General features: G+C 32.9%; 3 protein-coding genes across 4 annotated transcripts; 2 read left to right on the top strand and 1 right to left on the bottom strand.

The window, feature by feature from the left end:
- Window positions 1–6,341: 6,341 nt before the first annotated feature.
- Window positions 6,342–9,928, top strand: LOC21407768 (protein trichome birefringence-like 10). The gene is made up of 4 exons (XM_010092083.2): window positions 6,342–7,375; window positions 8,173–8,562; window positions 8,819–8,977; window positions 9,071–9,928. Exons 1-4 carry the CDS (start codon window positions 6,876–6,878, stop codon window positions 9,441–9,443), a joined length of 1,422 nt encoding a protein of 473 aa, XP_010090385.1. The 5' UTR covers window positions 6,342–6,875; the 3' UTR covers window positions 9,444–9,928.
- A 2,680-nt stretch (window positions 9,929–12,608) lies between these two features.
- On the top strand, window positions 12,609–16,235 carry LOC21407770 (protein trichome birefringence-like 10). 2 transcript variants are annotated; one of them, XM_024161630.1, is made up of 6 exons: window positions 12,609–12,682; window positions 12,769–12,846; window positions 14,231–14,710; window positions 14,844–15,236; window positions 15,405–15,563; window positions 15,678–16,235. In XM_024161630.1, exons 3-6 carry the CDS (start codon window positions 14,247–14,249, stop codon window positions 16,012–16,014), a joined length of 1,353 nt encoding a protein of 450 aa, XP_024017398.1. In that variant the 5' UTR covers window positions 12,609–12,682; window positions 12,769–12,846; window positions 14,231–14,246; the 3' UTR covers window positions 16,015–16,235. The 2 variants fall into 2 exon arrangements, with proteins under 2 accessions (XP_024017398.1, XP_010090387.1); XM_010092085.2 differs by having other exon boundaries at window positions 12,677–12,846; window positions 14,234–14,710.
- A 653-nt stretch (window positions 16,236–16,888) lies between these two features.
- Window positions 16,889–17,233, bottom strand: LOC21407771 (antifungal protein ginkbilobin-2). The gene has a single exon (XM_010092086.2). It carries the CDS (start codon window positions 17,231–17,233, stop codon window positions 16,889–16,891), a length of 345 nt encoding a protein of 114 aa, XP_010090388.2.
- Between the last annotated feature and the right edge of the window lie 2,637 nt (window positions 17,234–19,870).

The raw sequence follows: 19,870 nt of genomic DNA on the forward strand, positions 1-19,870 counted from the left end.
ATTATTCATTAGAGGATCAATGATACTTATAGAGAAAGATATAATTAAAGAGGTTAACGGAAAATACCTAGCTTTAATTATGAACTGTTTATGGAGGATTAATTCGTATGTAGTGACTATATCAATGGACAACACAAATTCGGTGAACATAATTATTTTTATTATTTTAAGAGTGTAATTCCAAATTTATAGTGGAGTAATTTGGAATTAATAATTTTGATATATTAATTAAGGTGTTAATTAATTACCAAAATTATTAGAGCTTAAAATAATAATGTCCATTGTTCCTCTCAACGGCTCCATAAGATTAATGTGAACTAAATATATCATATTGGGTTATGATTATTAATTTAGAATTGAGAATTCTAAATACACATATATTAATTAATTCGATAAATTAATATTAAAAATAATTTAAAATTGTTTTAAATTAAGATGGATGAATTTAATCATATAAAAGGTGAGAATCTCTTCCCTCCCCACGTTAATATATATATATATATATATATATATAAAAGAAAGGAAACGTGCAGGTGCATGTTTCCTCAAAAAAAAAAAATTCAATTAAAGGGGAGTGGAAGGAAACATACTGTTGCACGTTTCCTCACCATGAGGAAATGGAGTAAATGTGCGGCTGCACATTTACTCAAAAACGAGAATGAGTTCTGTTTTTTTAAGAGAGGAACAAGAGTCAGAGTATTGCACGTTTCCTCGTTTTTGACTAAATTTACTGTTGCACGGTAAAACTTTTTCACGCCCCAAAACTAATTTAATTTACTAAATTTACGTATATATTTGGTAAATACTATATTTATCAGTAAATACTTCACTGAATTTAATTTTTAATGTGATAAATATTGTATTTATTAGTAAATACTTCACTGAATCTAATTTTTAATATGTTAAGTATTGTGTTTACCAGTAAATATGATATTTAACGGTCGTCGGAGCTGGTCACCGGATTTTCAAATAAAAATGAAAAATATCGTATTTATCAATAAATATGATACTTGATATTTACTGGTAAATACTGTAGTTATCGGTAAATACAATGTTAAACGATCGTTAGATTCGGTTCTTGAATTTTTAGATAAGTATGATATTTTTAGTAATTATAGTAGTTATTGGTAAATACGGTATTTATTAGTAAATACAATGTTAAACGGTCGCTGGAGTCGGTACCTAAAATTTCAAATAAATAGGATATATACTAGTAAATACGGTATTTCCGGTAAATACAGTATTAAACGTGTCGCCGAAGTCAGTGGTCGGATTTTTGGGTAAATATGATATTTACTAGTAAATACAGTATTTATTGGTAAATACAACGTGAAATAGTCACCGGAGTCGGTGGTCGGCTTTTCGGGTAAATATGGTATTTACTAATAAATACGTTATTAAATGATAGTAAATACAATATTTACTATAAAATACAATATCAAACGGTCGTCGGAAACACAATCACTGGTCGCCGAAAAACGGTTACCTCTGGCTGGAGATGATCGCAAGAGTCGGCTGCCGGCTGCCAGTCCCGGTCATGATAGACTTGACTATAATCTACTTATTTTAAAAAATATGCTATAATTTACTATTTTTTTTAATTATAGATGTTTAGAGGGGAGGAGTGATGTGAAAAAGGATGTTTAGGGGTATTTTTTAGATTTTTAATAATATTTAAAACTTAAAATATCAAATTATGTTAGAATTTATTATTTTTAAAAAATATATTATAATTTACTAATCACCTTACCAATTATGTTATTTCCTTCCTTATTTATTATTTTTTAAAAATATGTTATAATTTATTAATCATTTTACTAATTATGTTATTTTCCTCCTTATCCTCATCCACTTTTAATCAAATAAGTTTTAGAGAAAAGAGGGCGTTTCTCATCTTTATTTCACTTCTTTAATTTATGAAATTTTTTGGAACTTCACACTTTGTACGTTGATATATAATTCTCTCCTGAAATCTTTATGGTTGATCTGCTGGTGAATTATTTGTGTTCATTAAAAAAATTGATATATAACGCTCAATATAAATCTTGAATGTCAAAAAAAAAAAAAGTATAAATCTTTACGCCCTTTCAATGAGTATCATTCCTCTTTGATTTGTCTAAATCTAATCTCGTCCAAATGGGATAAAAAGTCCATTTAGGCCTCATGATCCACCACACCACACTCCTAAACGCTTCTCCAGCCATGATTTGAGTCCACATTAATAGCGAATTCACATAACGAGCCAAAAATTAAATTACGGCATTGGAACTGGACATTGTGAAAACCCAGGTATTATTAACTCTCTGCATATATATATATATATAATCACTATTATAATGTGATTTTGTTTAAATTAAGAAGCATTTTTAGGAAGCCCCAAATGGGTCTGCAAAGGGACCAGCAAAATTGAATTGGCGGCAACGCTGAACCTAACAAGTACTGATCAACAACATTTGATAACACACATGTTTGATTGCTTTGTCGGCCTCTTGTCAAGTGGGAAAGCTCTCATTTTGCAGTTTTTCGTTCATATTGTGGCATCAATGGCCACTAATTTATTGGTCTTGACTAAGAAGAGACTTTTTGGGATCGTGGGTGAGAAGTGCGAGGCTTACAATTCCATGCCATCTCATTACTTGGTCCGCGAAACACCTCAATTAATCCAATGAATATATATCTTTTTTACAGAAATCAAATGATATTAGACTTAACTCAACCTAACAAAACCGACTTATTATGGGAGGATTGTCCTCACCTTATTAAGTGAATCATGCCAATATTTTCAGCCAATGTGGAATTCTAATAATCTTAACAACGTTTATGTGTATTTGTCTCGTGTATGTATTTGATTAACACAAAATTATTTTAAAAAAAGAAAAATAAATATTTAAAAAAATCTTCAAGAGCTATATATACACGCGAAAGATGAGAGTTTCTCTGATAGTTCGTCCTACAGATAGTCTCAGTGTTTAACCGTTATATCTGATCAAAATCACATCATATTGTAAAAGTAAATAAATTTTAATACAAATATGACGGTTGAAAAGTAAGAGATTCTCGATAGTCAATTTTTATTTTAATATCTATATATATATATATATCTTAACTACATTTACGTGTATTTGTCTCATGTATGTATTTGATTAACACAAAGTTATTTTAAAAAAAAGGAAAATAAATATTTTTAAAAATTCTTCAAAAGCTGTATATGCACGCGAAAGATTTGAAAGAATTATTCACATAAGAGAAGGGAAAACGTGCGCTGTTTAGAAGTCTAGAAATGAATACGGGGGAAGTTGACCTTCTAGGCTTCATTAATCCTTCTCAAATATTTTATTGCATTGAAAATTGTTTATTCAATACTGATATAATCTTGATATGATCTAACAATTTAAAATTAATGATTTGTTTGGTTCAACAACTCAAATTGTAGAGAATTAAATATTTTTGTTAGAACTGTAGAATCTGAACTGCGGTGATTTAAACTGTGATCCGAGCTGTTGTTTGGATATGCAAATAAATTATAATTTGAATTGAGAATAAAATCTGAACTGTATTTGGATAAAGCATTGAAAACTGTCATTAGAGTTTTGTAATAAATCTTATAAAACCTCCTTATAAATGACATTAAAAAATATAAATCATCTTAATTAGAATTAAAACGAAGAAGTTATGACAACTTTAAGATTAAAATTAAAGAGAGAAAAAAAATAAAATCTGAAACTATTGGACTATTGACAACAATTTAAAATGTTAAAATTTAGGGGGGAGATGAATTTTAAAATCATTCTTAAATTTTTCTCTCTTAAACGCTAATTTAAATAATGAACTAATATTTAAATCTTAAATAATAATTTGAGTTGTTGAAACAACATGGATTAACACTACTCATACAAGTCACCTACCAAAGAAAATCCTCTACAAATTTAATTAATTATGTCATTCTTGTTCTTTTTGGGTCGCCTTGTCAATTATATTCGGCGAAGATTTTTTTTTTTTTTTTTTCGCTAATCATATTCGGTGAAGATTTTGGGGTCCCATTATTGTTTTAGTTTCTTTTGTCACATATATAATTGTCAATAATCTCCTCATGGAACATGCGGAAAATACCTGCAGAGGCTCCAAATTCGTGCTCAGCTAGTCAAACGCGCATGTATTCTCCTTATCTTATATTTATGCAATAATTCAGCAATAACGAACAAAAAAAAAAAAAAAAGGATGAAAAATTAGAGCAGGAGACCAAAAATTTTGCCAGAAAAACAGTATTCACAAACGGGTCTCGTTGTGAGGGGAAAAAAAAAAAAAACCTTTTTGCTGAAACTTTCAAGAATCCCGGGAGATATTTGAAAAAAAAAAAAAAAAAAAAAAAACTTTCAATCTGGGGGGTTTTTTTTATTGAATTTGATTTTTTTTTATTTTATATAAAACGTACCATATATACCTCTCTTTTCATTTACTAGCCGAATCAGGAAAAAAAGACCAAAGTGATGCCTCCTGGAACAAAACAATCCGGAAGAGCTTTTCCTTGAGAATGTTTGGTTAGAGGATTCAAATCATGATTTAAATTATGATTCATGATTTACTATAGTATTTTCTCTCATAAAAAATATACGTAAATTAAAAATAATTCTAATAACATGATTCTAATTCATGAACCAAACATCTTTGTAGTTTCTTATATACCCTTTTTATGAAGAAACTGAAAGTGCTCTGTTTATCTTTGCCGGCAACAATGGTAGCCCCAAATACTTGTGATTTATCCACCCCAAGTCCATGAATTCTTGAATCCAAGGGTGTCCAATCAGTAGTTTTTTTTTGTTTTTTGTTTTTTGTTTTTGGGTGAAAAATTCTCTTGACTATTTCACTTTGTTTCAAGAATCAATTTGCATTGGTAGAGTAAATGATCTTTAGGATAAACGGAATAAGATAAGATAAGAGAACACTTGAAATTAAAAAAACACTTGAATTTAAAAAGATACCGAATTAAAAAAATAAAATAAAACGTTTGTAGATAAGACATGTCTTATTAAGTATCTATAAAGAAACTTTTTAAATTTTAGTTAAATTTTAGTTAAAATAACTAGTAAGTAACTTTTGGATGATCTACCCTAATTATACTATCTATTAACTAAGTATAGATTTTTTTAATATTTATTAAATTTAAAATATAAATAATTTTATTAAATAAAAAATAACCTTTATATTTATTATAATTTTAAAAAATAAATAGCTAACTGCTTTTTACTAAGTAAATAGCTAATTACATTAACTTAGTGTGAAAATGTTAAAAATATTTAAATTGTTAACCATTTTAATTAAAAAATAAAATAATTACTATAGTTGGAGATGCTCTTGTCTATAGTATATTAACCACCGAAAGCACTAGAAAACCGAGAAATTTTCATAAAGGAAATCCCCTTTTTATTTATCTAGAAAACTTGTTTTCATATAAATTCAACGGTCAAATTTGTGTTTTGCGGCGAATAACTCCAAAAGCTGACTAGGACTACCCAGTGTAAATAAGCGCAATAGAAAGGGAGCAACAACGGAATAATAAATAAAGAAATATATTAGTCCTGTTCATTTCGTTTCATTTCACTTATTTGAGTTTTTAATTCGAGTTGAGATGTGATTTTATATGAGAGTTTTTTATTGTAATAAAAAAATTAGATGTAATTATTTGTGAGAGTTTTTTACTGTAATAAAACTCGAATTTTAAACTCGAATCAGCGAAATGAACGAGATCTCGTCCCTACCAATCTCTCTCTCCTTTTTTTTCCCCCTAATTCTCTGATCTCCATATTTATACTTTTAATTAAAAAGAGAGATTAAGATTAGTTTATTTTTATTTTTATTTTTTAAATTGCATCATTCTTTTGTTCAAAATGAGAAAAATGATCCAATGGTCACTGCCTTACCTCTCACCGCAGAATTCTGATTTAAAAAAAAAAATCAACAATTCAATATACTGTTTAAGATAGAGATATCAAACTCAGTTTATCTAATTAAAAGATATTGGGTTAATTTCAAATACTTGATCACTTTCTTTTTTCAATTCAAAAATGATCTATAATCCATACTAATGCATGATATATAGTCGCCGAATAACCCGCACCATCACCATATTTGTCTTCGCTAGTGTATTTTTTATTTTTCTCCCTTTTTATTTATTTATTTATTTTTGTTGCCAGAGATTCCAGACTCGTGAGAGCAGTTATAGCCCACGTCTGCACGACCACAGGGACCAACAAAGTACACAAAACCCACCTCCTCAAAAATCTTTTGTCTTTCACCTTTTATTCATCCTCATTAATGACTCTTGGTTTGGTTTAGTTTGGTTTATAGTTTGGTTATTTGTTTATTTCTTTTCAATAAATTGCCAACAAACCAACTCCTGATTCTCTCCTAAATTCCTAATCCAGTATTTACAGAGCAATATTTGCTAGTTATTTGGTTCCTAACCTATAGGGAATTTTCCTGATTTTTTTTTTTTTTTTGGGGTTTTGAAAAAGATTGTGATATTCTTATTCAAAACATAGACCCACACCCACATCCTTTTAACTCTCTGATGGAACCAAAGAAAAGCAGAAACGTTTTTCCAAATTTGAATTAAATTCCAATCCCCTTCCCTTTTCTTTGCTTCGTCAGCCATTTTTGGCCTTTCCAATCATGCTGTCTTCTCCCTTTCTCTCTCTCTCTAAAATCAACCAAATAAGCTTTGAATCCTTTTGAAACGATCCAAAAACCCATCATCATTCACAAACTGGGTTTTCATTTTCAGCCATAAATGCCAAGAAACAAGTAAGAAAGAACCCATCTTTCTGAACTCAAAGTCGGAGCCTTTCTTTTTTCCTCCATTTTCTCAAACTCAAGCAATGGCGAAGAGTAGTCCTACTGCTTCAGAGGAAAAAGAAGAAGCAATAACCCACTTGGAGTTGCTCAAGAAACTCAAGCGAATAAACTCTCTAGAACATTCTCTTGGAGTCCTCGGATTATTCTTGGTCTCCGTTCTCTTCATCACTTCATTCTTCTACTTGGACTTCGAAACCGTTTCCATAAAGCTTCGCTCCAGTGGGACTTGGCTGGGATTGCATGATCCCTCCTTATCGCCATTGTCGTCGTCTTCTTCTTCTTCTTCTTCAACGACAACGACAAAAACGACAATCTGCGAGAATGAACGGCTGGGATTTCTTGATGAAGGCAGTGGTGATTGTAACATATTCGAAGGAAGTTGGGTTTGGGACGAGAGTTATCCGCTGTACGAGTCACGGAATTGCCTTTTTGCGGACCCGGGTTTTCAGTGCTCCGAGAATGGAAGACCTGATGGTTTCTACACCAAATGGCGTTGGCAGCCTAAAGATTGCAACTTGCCAAGGTCTCTCTCTCTCTCTTTTTTTTCTTGACTGAGATTTTCAATGTCGTTTGCTTGGTTTCTGAAAGATGAAAACGTTGCCTTATTAAGACCCAAAGAGTAATATGATAATGAAGATTGCTGGGTTTTTTTCGCAAGTAGCAAACTTTTTGTCTTTGTTTTGTTCTTCTTTTTCCCTTCACCCAATTTTTTGTTTTTGTTTTCTTTTCCCCCTAATTTTTTGGGGCTAGGTATGTTGCTTCCATAAATTTGAGCTTATTTCTGAGCTTTTGGCTATGTAGTTGTTGTTGTTGTTTTTTTTTTTTTTTTAATCTGTTCCTTGTGTATGATGGACATTATGGTGTACATCTATTATCAGTAGAAACTACAAAGTAAATAGGGTTTTTGTTCTTTTTCGTTTTTATTGAATTATTTTATTTATTTTATTAATATTTTTTTTAAGCTCTTATTACTTTGTAATCATTCAGGGGACCCAAAAAAAGAAAAAAAGAAAAAAAGAAGAAGAAGACCGTAGATTTTACTTTTTGGCTGAACATACTCGCAAGTACAATGCTATATATCCTTAGATGAACATTATAGGATAACACTAATATAGTATAATTCTGCGTTATGTTAATGCTATTGAAGTTCAGCTTTCAGTTATATTACTATTGTTTGTATTTTCTAACCTGATGGCTTATCTTAATATAGCATTTAATTATGTTTGATATGATATTTCCTTTTATGGAGGTTAATTATAACCAATTGTACTGAACTAACGAACTCATATGCTGTTCTTTGTCTCTTTATCCGGAGGGAAGATTTGAAGCAGCTAAGATGTTGGAAAAGCTGAGGAACAAGCGCCTCGTATTCGCCGGCGACTCGTTGGGGAGGAACCAGTGGGAATCCCTCCTCTGCATGCTCTCTACTGCTGTTTCTAAGAAGTCTTCAATCTACGAGGTCAATGGGACTCCAATCACGAAGCACTCGGGATCCTTGATCTTCAAGTTTGAGGACTTCAACTGCACCATTGAGTACTACAGATCACCGTTTCTAGTCGTGCAGGGCCATCCTCCTGCCGGCGCTCCTGCAGGCGTGAGGTTCACAATGAGAGTGGATCAAATGGACTGGAGTTCGGTTCATTGGAGGGACGCGGATGTATTGATTCTCAACACTGGTCATTGGTGGACTTACGAGAAGACTATAAAAGTGTACGTTCAATCCATCTGTCAATTCCTTTCATTTTGTGTCTTACCTGTTCCAAGAAGTGCTTGATAGTCTTTTTGATTTAGTTATCTGGACAAAATGAATATGGAATTAGATTACATTTGTAAACTTTGTGATATTGACTAAGCTGGTGCTTGGCCTATTATATGTGAGAAATAGTGAAAATGCAGGGGCGTAAAACTGGGCATTTGTTTTCTGGGGTCATATAATTACTCTGGATTTTATTTTATCTTTGGTTAGGGGCTGTTACTTTCAAGAAGGGAAGAAGGTGAAGAAGGATATGAGTGTTGAAACTGGATACAAGAAATCAATCGAGTCAGTCATTCACTGGATTGGTAACAAAGTGGACATGAACAAGACTACTGTCTTCTTCCGAACCTATTCCCCGGTTCATTTCAGGTTTCTTTTGTTTACTTTCATGTGTTCAATTCCACCTATAATGCAATGTTTGTTTCTCCACTAACAAAGTGTTTCGACTGTTTGACGTTACAGAGATGGTGATTGGAATACCGGAGGTGGTTGTCACATGGAGACTCTACCTAACTTAGATCCAGTGCCTGTTTTATCCGAACCCCATTTTGATACCTTTCTTGAAGTATTAGCTGAGCACTCGAACGAGTCTCATTTGAGGAAATTGGATGTGTTGAACATAACGGACATGACATCAAGAAGAAAAGATGGCCACCCATCAATATACTATCTGGGACCGAGGAATGGGCCAGCGTCTTTCCGCCATCAAGACTGCAGCCACTGGTGCCTTCCTGGTGTGCCCGATATATGGAATGAGCTTCTTTACGTGGTCTTCCTCAAGAAAGAATTAATTCGTGAAGGAAATGCGAGAAGTCCTAGTGGGTCTCCATTGTGATGTAGGTTTGCTGAATCCGAATCCGAATCCGATCACACCTACGTGATATACTATTATAAACCAACGTGCTGTTGGTGCTTCTGCTCTCGTGATTTTGATCGAAATATTTTGCTGGAAGCCAGAAGGTGGATGTTTCTCCATTGCAGCGAGTATTTATCTTTTTGTGTATGTGGGAAATTACGCCTCACAAGGGTAATGCAGAGAAGATAATTTAAATTTCTGGCACGAACAAAAGATGTGTGAATGAGAGAGAAATCAGGGTGGCTTCATGAGAAATGGTGGACACAGAATGGTTGGTTATAGGAACCGTGATTTAAAGTGTTATTTACACAAAACTTGATGTTTAGAACAGATTTATTTGTTTTTTTTTTTTTTCATTTTGTAAAAACGGAAAAATTAAAGTTTGAATAGCTCTTGTACCATTTTGTGAAGAAAAAAAGGAATTAAAGGTGGTCTTATCTAATGTATACTCTGCTGCTATTGGTTTTACACAGAATTCGAGGTTTCTTCCTCTTTTGTTCTTGAAGGTTATGATTGAATAAACGAAGACGATGAATCAATTGTAGACATGTGCATCAGTAAGAGCATTTTCTTGTGGATATATGTATATATACATACTTTTTTCCTTAAGAAAATAATGAATCAAATTGTTTGCTGAAGTACCGATGAAGCTCTCTATGCGTGTACTCTTCGAATGTAAACTAATAATGATTCCAATTTTTTGTTTAAATAATAAATGTTGTCTCTTGATTCCCTTGACCACGAGTAAAAATTGGGACTTACTGTCATTCATTACCAAGAGAATAAATTTCCAAACAAATTTGCCATCCTACAAATGTTCATTACTGGAGAAGCAGAGAAGTTGTACGTTCTAGCAAGGAGATTGTGATATTTGGTAGATGGATTCGTCCTGATTCGAATCATGGTTCGTGGTTCGTTACAGTATTTTCTCTCACAAAAAATACACGTAAATAAAAAATTATTCTAATCACATAGTTTTAATCTATGAACCAAATGCACCCACTGATTTCTTCCATTAGATTTGGCGATTTGGTCTCTGTGCTCATGTTGAAGTGAAGAAACAAAAATGAATTCCTTGTTCACTGATTATATCATTAAGAGCCTAGCAACATGACTTCATCTTCTTCGAGTACGATGCATCCATGCAATTGGGGCCGGCCGAGTTCTTGCATTCGGTTGTGCCTTATCGTTTGCAGTTGCCACACCTCGCGACGTGCTTGGCCTCACAGGCAAAAGGAATCATTTTCTTCGTGAGGCCAAAGGAATCATTTTCTTCTTTAGCCTCCGTTCGGCCGCGCTTACCGGTTGTTGGCAATATATGTTCATCACCACGTCAGGAACCTCCAGACGTTACATGGTACCATTGTATGTCCCTCTCTAACTCATTGTTGCTGTAGTAAGACACAAAAGCACATGACTTTAGTTTACTTACCAGGATTGAAGAATGAGAGTGAAAAATGAGAGTCAAATATCATGTTTACTTACTTTTTTTTATCTTGAAATGAGAGTGAGATTGGTGGGTCCCACTCAAATTTGGAATTGAGGAATGAAATTGGCACTCCCATGCCCCCATTGGAATTGAGGAATAGGATTTACTTATAAATACACAATTAAAAATAAAATTCAAAAAATAATAAATGCAACATATATTTATTATTTTATTTGCCTAATATTATAATATTAGCATGTTAACTTTAATATAATAAATATGTACTTTATTTTTTAATAAATTAATAATATATTTTATTTGTTAACACTATTTTATTTATTTATTTTATTTAAATTTTTTAAAAATTTATTTTTATATTTTAAATAGTTGTACAATTTATATTTATTATTTTAGTACCCAATTATTACACTAAATATTTTAATTATGATTAATTTTAATATAATAAGTACACTATATTTTTTAAATTGAAAATATCAAATTGATTTAAAGGGTATATTAGTACTTTTACACTTTTTTATTCCGATTCTGAGTGTAAGTGAACGTATGAATGAGATTTGAAATGACTCCAATTCCGAATCCTATCACTAAGTAAACAGCTTATTCTAACTCCGATTCTTCACTCTAAATCCTGCCCACTCCGATTCATGCTCATTCTGATTACGCGTAAGTAAACATGCTATAAGTTCATCAAAACAAAATGTAACGGAAGTAGATCCTTTATTTCCCTAATAAATACTTTATTTGCTACTTAAAGTCAAGTATAGTGTTCGTAAATCCAAAATATTTACCTCTAAATTATCAATTTACTAGATGAAAACACACTGCAAAACAACAGAAGTAAATCCGAATACTTTGTGTACAAGTTAAAAACTTGTAATGTTGGTAAATCCAGTATTTTCCTTGTAAATAATTTATTGACCTGATAAAACGCAACACAAAATAAAATGCGACCTAAGTAATCCTATATTGGGTAAATACTTTATTTACCAGGTAAATCTAACAAGCTAAAGCTACTTTTATAAGCTTCAATTAATTATTCAAACAAAGATTGGGGTTCACCACCACATCCCCATAAAAAAATAAGTAAATAAGTATGGAGATAATTAATTTATCTTTTAAGTTTCAATTAATTATTCCATCAAAGATTAGGGGATACCTAATTAATTATTTATGGTATAAAAAAACATTAAAAAATTCTTAAAAAAACAGCCACACAACAAGACGACCATATAAACACAATAAATAATTAAACATATCAAAAAATTAAAAAACCACCTGTAAAATGAAGAATCCAAAGATTGGATGTCCACCACACAAATTAGGGATAAAAAAAAGTTTTACTTAGCAATAATGCATCTCGTCCAGGTGGCCAAAGAATTAAACATAAATTGTAAAAATTACTATCAATTTACTCCTAAGATAGTAATCCAAATTCCAAAGCAATTTACTTCTACGATAGAAACTTTGGATTACTCTTTACAAGAATTCAGATACAGAACTGCACATGACAAAATTAGCTTGGTTAAGTAAAATTCACTTTCATTGTTACCAAACATAACCACTCTGAATAATTTGAGCTTGAAGCTGGTGACTAATCATGCTAGTCTTTAAAAAAAAAAAAAAAACAAAATCTGAAGTGACTAATCATGCAAGTTAATAATTGAATCTCTTTCGTTGATTTTTTCAAAGTTTGACAAAAACTCAATCCTCATAAGAAGTAACCAAAAAAAATGACAATGATCACCATTAACTTGATGCTTACTCTAAGGTATCAAAATTTTCTTCCACTTGACTTCGTCTGAATGTTTACCCTCGCTTCATATATTTCCATCAATTGGGCACTCTGTTTTTCAGATTTTTTTTACCCGTCCTAAAAAGTATCGGGGATTAAGCTGCTCAAGTGCAGATGTGGGTGAAGTTCTTGAATTTCAGGTACAAATATTCTTGTTCATTAAAAGTTTTTTGTTCTGTTCGTATGTTTTTTCTTTTCGAAGAATGATGTTTTTAAACGATATCAACCAAACAATAGAATCTGAACAGACTACATATATGCATCATCTCTCTGTATCCTATTGAAAGGTCAGCCAAAATTGGGAAAAGGAAAAACATAAATCGGCCAAATTCCAGTTTTTCTCGTACACCACTTGACTTGATGGATCAAACATGAAATTATCACATGATAAACATATGAACAAGTTCTGTTTACAACAGGGGGAAAAAAAAATCAATAAGCAACTGCTATTGAACAGAAAACCGAAATCGAAAAACTAATGGACTCTAGAAGAAGGCTCAAGAAGTTATACTTTTCTTTTTTAATTGATTTTTGGAGTGTACAGTTAAAAAAAAGTCAAACCATGTTTGGCCAACGCCACCACGTGCCAACCTTCCGAACCCAAGCCCGACAGAGTTCTACTCTTTTTTTTTTTTTAATGCTTTATTTTTCATGTATTCAAAAGCCTTTGAAGGTTATACAATAAAAATGATTTTGCATTAGTTGGCTTTTTTAGGCGGAGAGAGAGATTGGAAGCACGATGAGAAGGATGAAATATGATTTAACACTTAGAAAATGAAAGCTTTCATAAATTAATTAGAGACGTCTATCTTCAATAACTTGTTTTCAGTTAAACCACCACGGTGGGTCTAAAACGGAATTTGTTGACTCATGCATGGCGATTTTGCACGAACTCCATATTTTGCCTTTCTTAGTCACTGCAAAAAATTTGTTTATTACTGTTTTATTATATATATATATATATATATTTTTTCCAACATGTAATAATTTGTGTTTTAATTTATTATGATTTTCGGTCTATCGCTTCCAATTAATGTGGAAAAAGATTGTGAGGTCTCCTAATTGATCAAATCCTTTTTGCCTTTCTTCTTCGGCCAGGGATTTCTTTTTCCCTGTTGGCCTATACTTTTAAAATTAAAATGATTTTTTTTGTCATTCACAATGGTCTTAATCCTTTTTAAGCATAGAGAAAAACCAACAATTTTGTGTCCTACAAGTCAATTTTAATGTGCCTATTCACATCCTTGTTTCATTTACATATACAATAGCATGGTTCATAAATCACAATCCATCAAATTCCGTTTTATACTCACCACAGAAGTGAATTTAATAAAAAAAAAAAAAAAAAAAAAAAAAAAAATTACGTTTCAAATTGAATGGTTTCATCTATTCTCTAGTTTGTCACGTTTTTCTCCTAGTTCCCTTTCTACTTTCTCCACCAAAAATTACAATTCACATAACTTTGTTTTTAGCCATTAATGTGCTCATCTTCTTTTTTTTTTCTTCCAAAAATGCACAAAACAGAAGACATTAAAGAATAATGGGATCGGACAACACCACAATGACGAGTTCCAACTCGGATTTGAAGCAATGCAAGCGCTCCAACTTTCTCGAGCCGTCTCTGGCGAGTGTTGGCTTCTTCTTCTTCGTCACTCTTCTCTTTGTTACCACCTTCTTCTACTTGAACTTCGAAGTGGCCGTCAACAGAATCAACTTCCCTCATTTGGTAGGTTGGGCAGGAGTAAATGACTCATCATCGTCAACGGTGTCACGTCCTTCGGAACTTTTGCAAACTTGTGGGAACGAACGGGTTGGATTTCTTGAAGAAGGTGGTGGTGAGTGTGACATATTTGATGGCAGTTGGGTTTGGGATGAGAGCTATCCATTGTATAAACCCCAAGATTGCACAATCATAGAAGGAGGTTTCAGTTGTTCTCAGCATGGAAGGCCTAATGATTTCTATACCAAGTGGCGTTGGCAACCAAAATATTGCAAGTTGCCCAGGTGTCCCTTTTTTTCTTCATGTCTTTGTGTTCCTTCTTATTTCAGTGGTTCTAATGAGGTCTGACGGTTTAGAATTACGTAATACCAATCTTATAGCGTGTTTGATCTCTTAAAATTGTGCACGTGGAAAAAGATTTGATGCAGGGACGATGTTGGAAAAGTTGCGGAATAAGCGTGTTGCATTTGTTGGAGACTCATTGGCAAGGAACCAGTGGGAATCTCTGATTTGCATGCTCTCCACTGCCGTTTCTAACAAGTCTTCTTCAATCTACGAGGTGAAGGGGAAACATATCACCAGGCGAGCAGGGTCTTTGGTTTTCAAGTTTGAGGACTTCAACTTCACTCTTGAATTCTACAGAAGCCCCTACCTAGTCTCTAGGGCACAACCTCCGGCTGGCGCTCCTCCCGAGGTGAAGTTGCTTCTGAGACTAGATGTCGTGTCCTTGAGTTACAGCCTATGGAAAGGCGCAGACCAGGTTATCATAAGCTCTGGCCACTGGTGGACTTACGAAAAGACGATAGCAATGTGAGTTTATGTAATCTGTTTGTTGACGCTAATAATAATCTATGTTGACATGTGAGTTTTCATTCTTTTATTAGTAGAAAAGAAAGAAGTATGTGTCGTTATATTCCTTATATTAAGTGTCGTTATATTCCTCGTACTTGTATATAAAACTTGTCAACAATGTGTTAGGGGTCGCTACTTCCAAGATGGGGAGGAAATAAAGATGAATATGAATATTGAAGCTGCATACAGGAGAGCGATTGAGGCAGTGGTTGATTATGTTAATACTCAAGTTATCAAGGACAAGACTCGCGTATTTTTCAGAACTTTTTCTCCAGATCATTTCAGGTTTGAATTCTTTTTCCCTTGTTACTTTTGTGACGAAAACATTATATATATACGCTTGTACCTTCCCGCCACAATTCATAGTCATAGATTAAGGACTATATATGGATGGAACAGACGCGGAGCTTGGAACACCGGTGGTACCTGTCACTCGGAAGTTCTACCTGACTTGGGAATTCATGGCGCGTCTTACCCTCATGCGATGATAGCCATGGATGTGTTATCACAGCATCTGAATGTGTTGCGCTTGTTGAATGTGACACACATGACATCAATGAGACAGGATGGCCATCCATCCATGTACCATAGAGAGGTTGATAATGCGACGGCAGCGTTACAGAAAGCGTTACAGAAAAGCCAAGACTGCATCCACTGGTGCCTTCCCGGTGTGCCTGATTCATGGAATGAGCTTCTTTACGCGCTCGTCCTCAAGCAGGAACTGTCTAATGCGTAATTTTGTAACTATACATCATTGAGTTTCCTTGTGTCAGAATCTTGGAGAAACTAAATCTCGATGACTCTTGGCATGCATATGTAAGCTTCTTCTTACATTTTGTAATCAAAAGAGACCTGTAAGCTATTATGTATGCTAGGAATTTGAGGATTTTGTTGTGGATCATGCCTGAATAGCAGATTGTTGAATACGGTGTTTCCTTTGATAAATGAATTCCAACAGATTTTCTTTACAATGAGTTATAGATTTTCATACTAAATTCTAGGACATTGTTTATGTCGGTCGTAGAGTGAATAAGAAGTCATAACTCTTATTACATGTATTTCAAAATTTTTCAAGAGTACTGACGATTTTATGCCTTGGGATAGACCAAAAAGACAATACTCATATACCCAATGGACATAGTAGAAACAGGGGACATAATCACATCTTTTGCATCATTTCGGAAGTACAGAGTTGGACCTAAACGTTATGAATGAATAAACAAGTGGACGCGAAATGTTTGATGAAAATAAAGAAAATTTCCGTGTAGTTCAAGCCCTGCAATCCCCATATAAATTTTTTCTCGCCACTTTTTTCAGTGATCATGTATAGGAATCTTTAGATCATAACCAAACCCTCTTACTCTCATTCGCTCTAATTTTAACAGTAATTCTTCCGATCATTCACAATCATGGGATTGAAATCAATATTTCCAAGCAAGCATTAGTATGCTCTCACCAAAATGCCAAAACTAGATTAAAAAAGTGGAGAAACATTACAGGGAAAAGCTAATTTAGTTAATGGGCAATCAATAATACAGTTAACATACAGATAAAACTAAGTGATACATAACAAGCTCAATTTGAATCATTATTTTTCCCTCTCCAGTTTCTTAATCAGTAAATGGGTATTGCTCATACCTAATTGAACAATCATAAAGCACGGCTCGAGCACCAATCCTGCTTGGACATGATTCTCCCATGGCCGTCTTCGCAGCACCGAGACACACACCACAGTCCGAACTCGTGAGATTTTTGTTACAAGAACCATGCCCATATGCAAAAGCATTAGGGTAAGGAGAAATATTGTAGAAATCATAGTTTTGACGCTTTAGAGTGGTAGTCTGTAATTCGTCGAGAGTATAAGCAAGACTGGTCGCAAAAGGATCGCCGGCCGTGTACTCGCCTGAGTTGCACAGAACATTAGTAATATTTGTATCTGGGGTGCTTCTGACCATAGTATAAGGAGTGCAAAAGAGTCCCACTATAATTATCGATGCAAATTTCATATGAATACTCATCTCTTCTTTTCTCTTGCTTCCTTTGTTCTTCTGATCAGAAATTGGGCTTTTGATAAGGTTAACTTTCATGGGAGAAAGAAGAAAATAGGTCAAGACTTGAGGTGAATTAAAATTAATAGGCTAATAGTTTACATAAGTTAATAAATATGCTAAATTATTATTTTCGTCCATAACTTGTCTAGTTATGAATCATAAGTTGACAAGTTATTGTCTATAATTATCCATAATTTGTCTGGTTATGAACCATAACTTGACAAGTTTATCCATAATTTATTTAGTTATGAACCATAACTTGATAAAATTATAACTTATTAATTTTTATAATTAAAAATTAACCTATATACTTTCTTAAGCTTTTCATATTGACCTATTTTTACTATTTCCCAACTTTCATGTATGAGACATCCTATTGGGTTTTCCACCCACATTCGAATAAATAACAATTTCTTGTCTTTACTTGATTGGAACGATGTTGACCAGTGCCTTTTCTATCTTTTGCTTTTGTTTTTTTCTCACAGGAATTTCGTTACACAAAAGAAGAATCTTTTTCTTTTTTTAATCCCTGTGTATAAACATTTTATTGGAGGCCAATGATTAGTTAACTTAATTTAGTTTTTTTCCTTTTTTTCTGAAATAACTTAATTAGGTTACCAGACCCCTAATGCTTTTTCATTTAATGGTTTTTAACTTCTTTCACTAATAATTAGGGACTCATAACCTCTGTCTAATTTTGATATCTGCTTAATTGATGTAGTTAAATTTATGATTCTGATTTTGTTATACCATTTTTTTCTCACAAAAAATTTAAATCAAAAGAATTTCCGCCAATGGTTCTCTCACAAATTTCTCATCAATAAATCAAGTTCATTGACTTGAGCACATGAACCAAACTTACCATTAGTGTCCTAATCGATGTTTAACCAATCATATCATGTTATGTTTTATAAAAAATTTTAAACTACTTTTTCACTAACTCTTTTGTGTTTATTATGAGATGATGTGATATAATTTGATTGGTCAGACACTAAAAATTGAATAGAAAACCTAGATCCAATAATTATGGAGGATATATCTGAGTCTCACATGATGTGTGTCTCCCGGACTCCCACCATTTACTTTTCGAAGTTTTACTAACTTAACGTTTTAACTAATTGCGTGATTGGTTAGTCTGTCGTCAAATGTACAACATGAATATTTTTTTAAGCGTAGTTTAGCAAAATAAAAAATAAAATAAAAGGACATAAATTAAAAAAATCTAAAACTAACAACACCGATTTAATCCTTTAAAATAGGACGTGTGAAAACACCCAGCCAATTATGCCTAATTAATAAGTCAATTTTTGTCCCTATACATACACTTATTTTTTGCTAATAGTAATTGAAGATGTCTTTTAATTATGCCGTTACTCGATTAAGACGTTAATCTTGAACTCCTCCAATACCGTCTTGAGCTCTTAAATTTTAAGAACATCACGGTTCTTTCTCAATGTATCTCTGGATTAACGTGAACTCGAACGAGTGGGCGTTCTAATGAGTTTCTCAACACACACTACAAGAAAAAGGGGTTTTTACGACGACAAAAAGTCGTCGCAAAAACCCGAATGTCGTCGCAAATAAACTTTTTTGCGACAACTAGTCGTCACAACTTTCTCGGCGCAAAAAATTGGTCGCAAAAATGTTTTTTACGACGACATAGTGTCGTCGCAAATACATTTGCGACGACACTCTGTATTTGCGACGATAGGCGTCGCTAATACGTCGTTGTAAAATTCTCTTCATATGATCATTTTTTGCAACGACATTTCAAATTGTCGTCGCAAATACTCTTATTTTTTAGTGACAACAAGTCTAAAAAAGTCGTCGCAAAAAACCGAAATTATTTTTTTTTTATAATTTTTAAAAAATGCTCGCCGCGTGTGACGCCCCTCCTATGAGGCCGCCACTGTAACTTAAACTTTAACTTGTACTTACTGGGGTTTCTTAAAATATGCAGAACATTTTTTTTTTTTATATATAAGAAGGAATACTTTCATAATTTGTAACAATAATTTCAAATAAGTGAATCACTAAATTTCTTAAAGCTTTTCTTAATTTTAGTTAAGATAAAACCTTTTAGGAATATCCTTCAAATGGAATAGCATTTGAACTCTTGTTTCAAATACTCTTTAAAAGCTTTTTTAAAACTAGTCATTTTAATCGGCCATCTCATTTGACTTTAAAACGGATTTCGTGAGAAATCTTAAATTCAAGTACATCTTAAAGTCCTTCTAAAATTACTCATTTAAATCGTTATGTTTAAAATTCATTTATTTGTTGCATGTACTGTAACATTCTAAAACTTAAATACTCAAAACTAGGGTTGTTAGCTACAACCTTGGTTTTCTTAACATACATATGTACGTATACTTTTTAAACATACATACTTGAAACTTTTGAATCATATAGACATATACATGATTTTTCTTAAACTTACGGCGGAAAATAACTGCGTGAGCGGTATCCATTCCCATCTCCACCATTCGTCCACCGCTCGCCATTGCCCTTCAAGAATTGCTGATAGGTTTCTTACCTACA

Source organism: Morus notabilis, unplaced genomic scaffold (genome assembly GCF_000414095.1).
Source record: "Morus notabilis unplaced genomic scaffold, ASM41409v2 Scaffold137, whole genome shotgun sequence".
In the NCBI taxonomy this organism is placed as follows: Eukaryota; Viridiplantae; Streptophyta; class Magnoliopsida; order Rosales; family Moraceae; genus Morus; species Morus notabilis.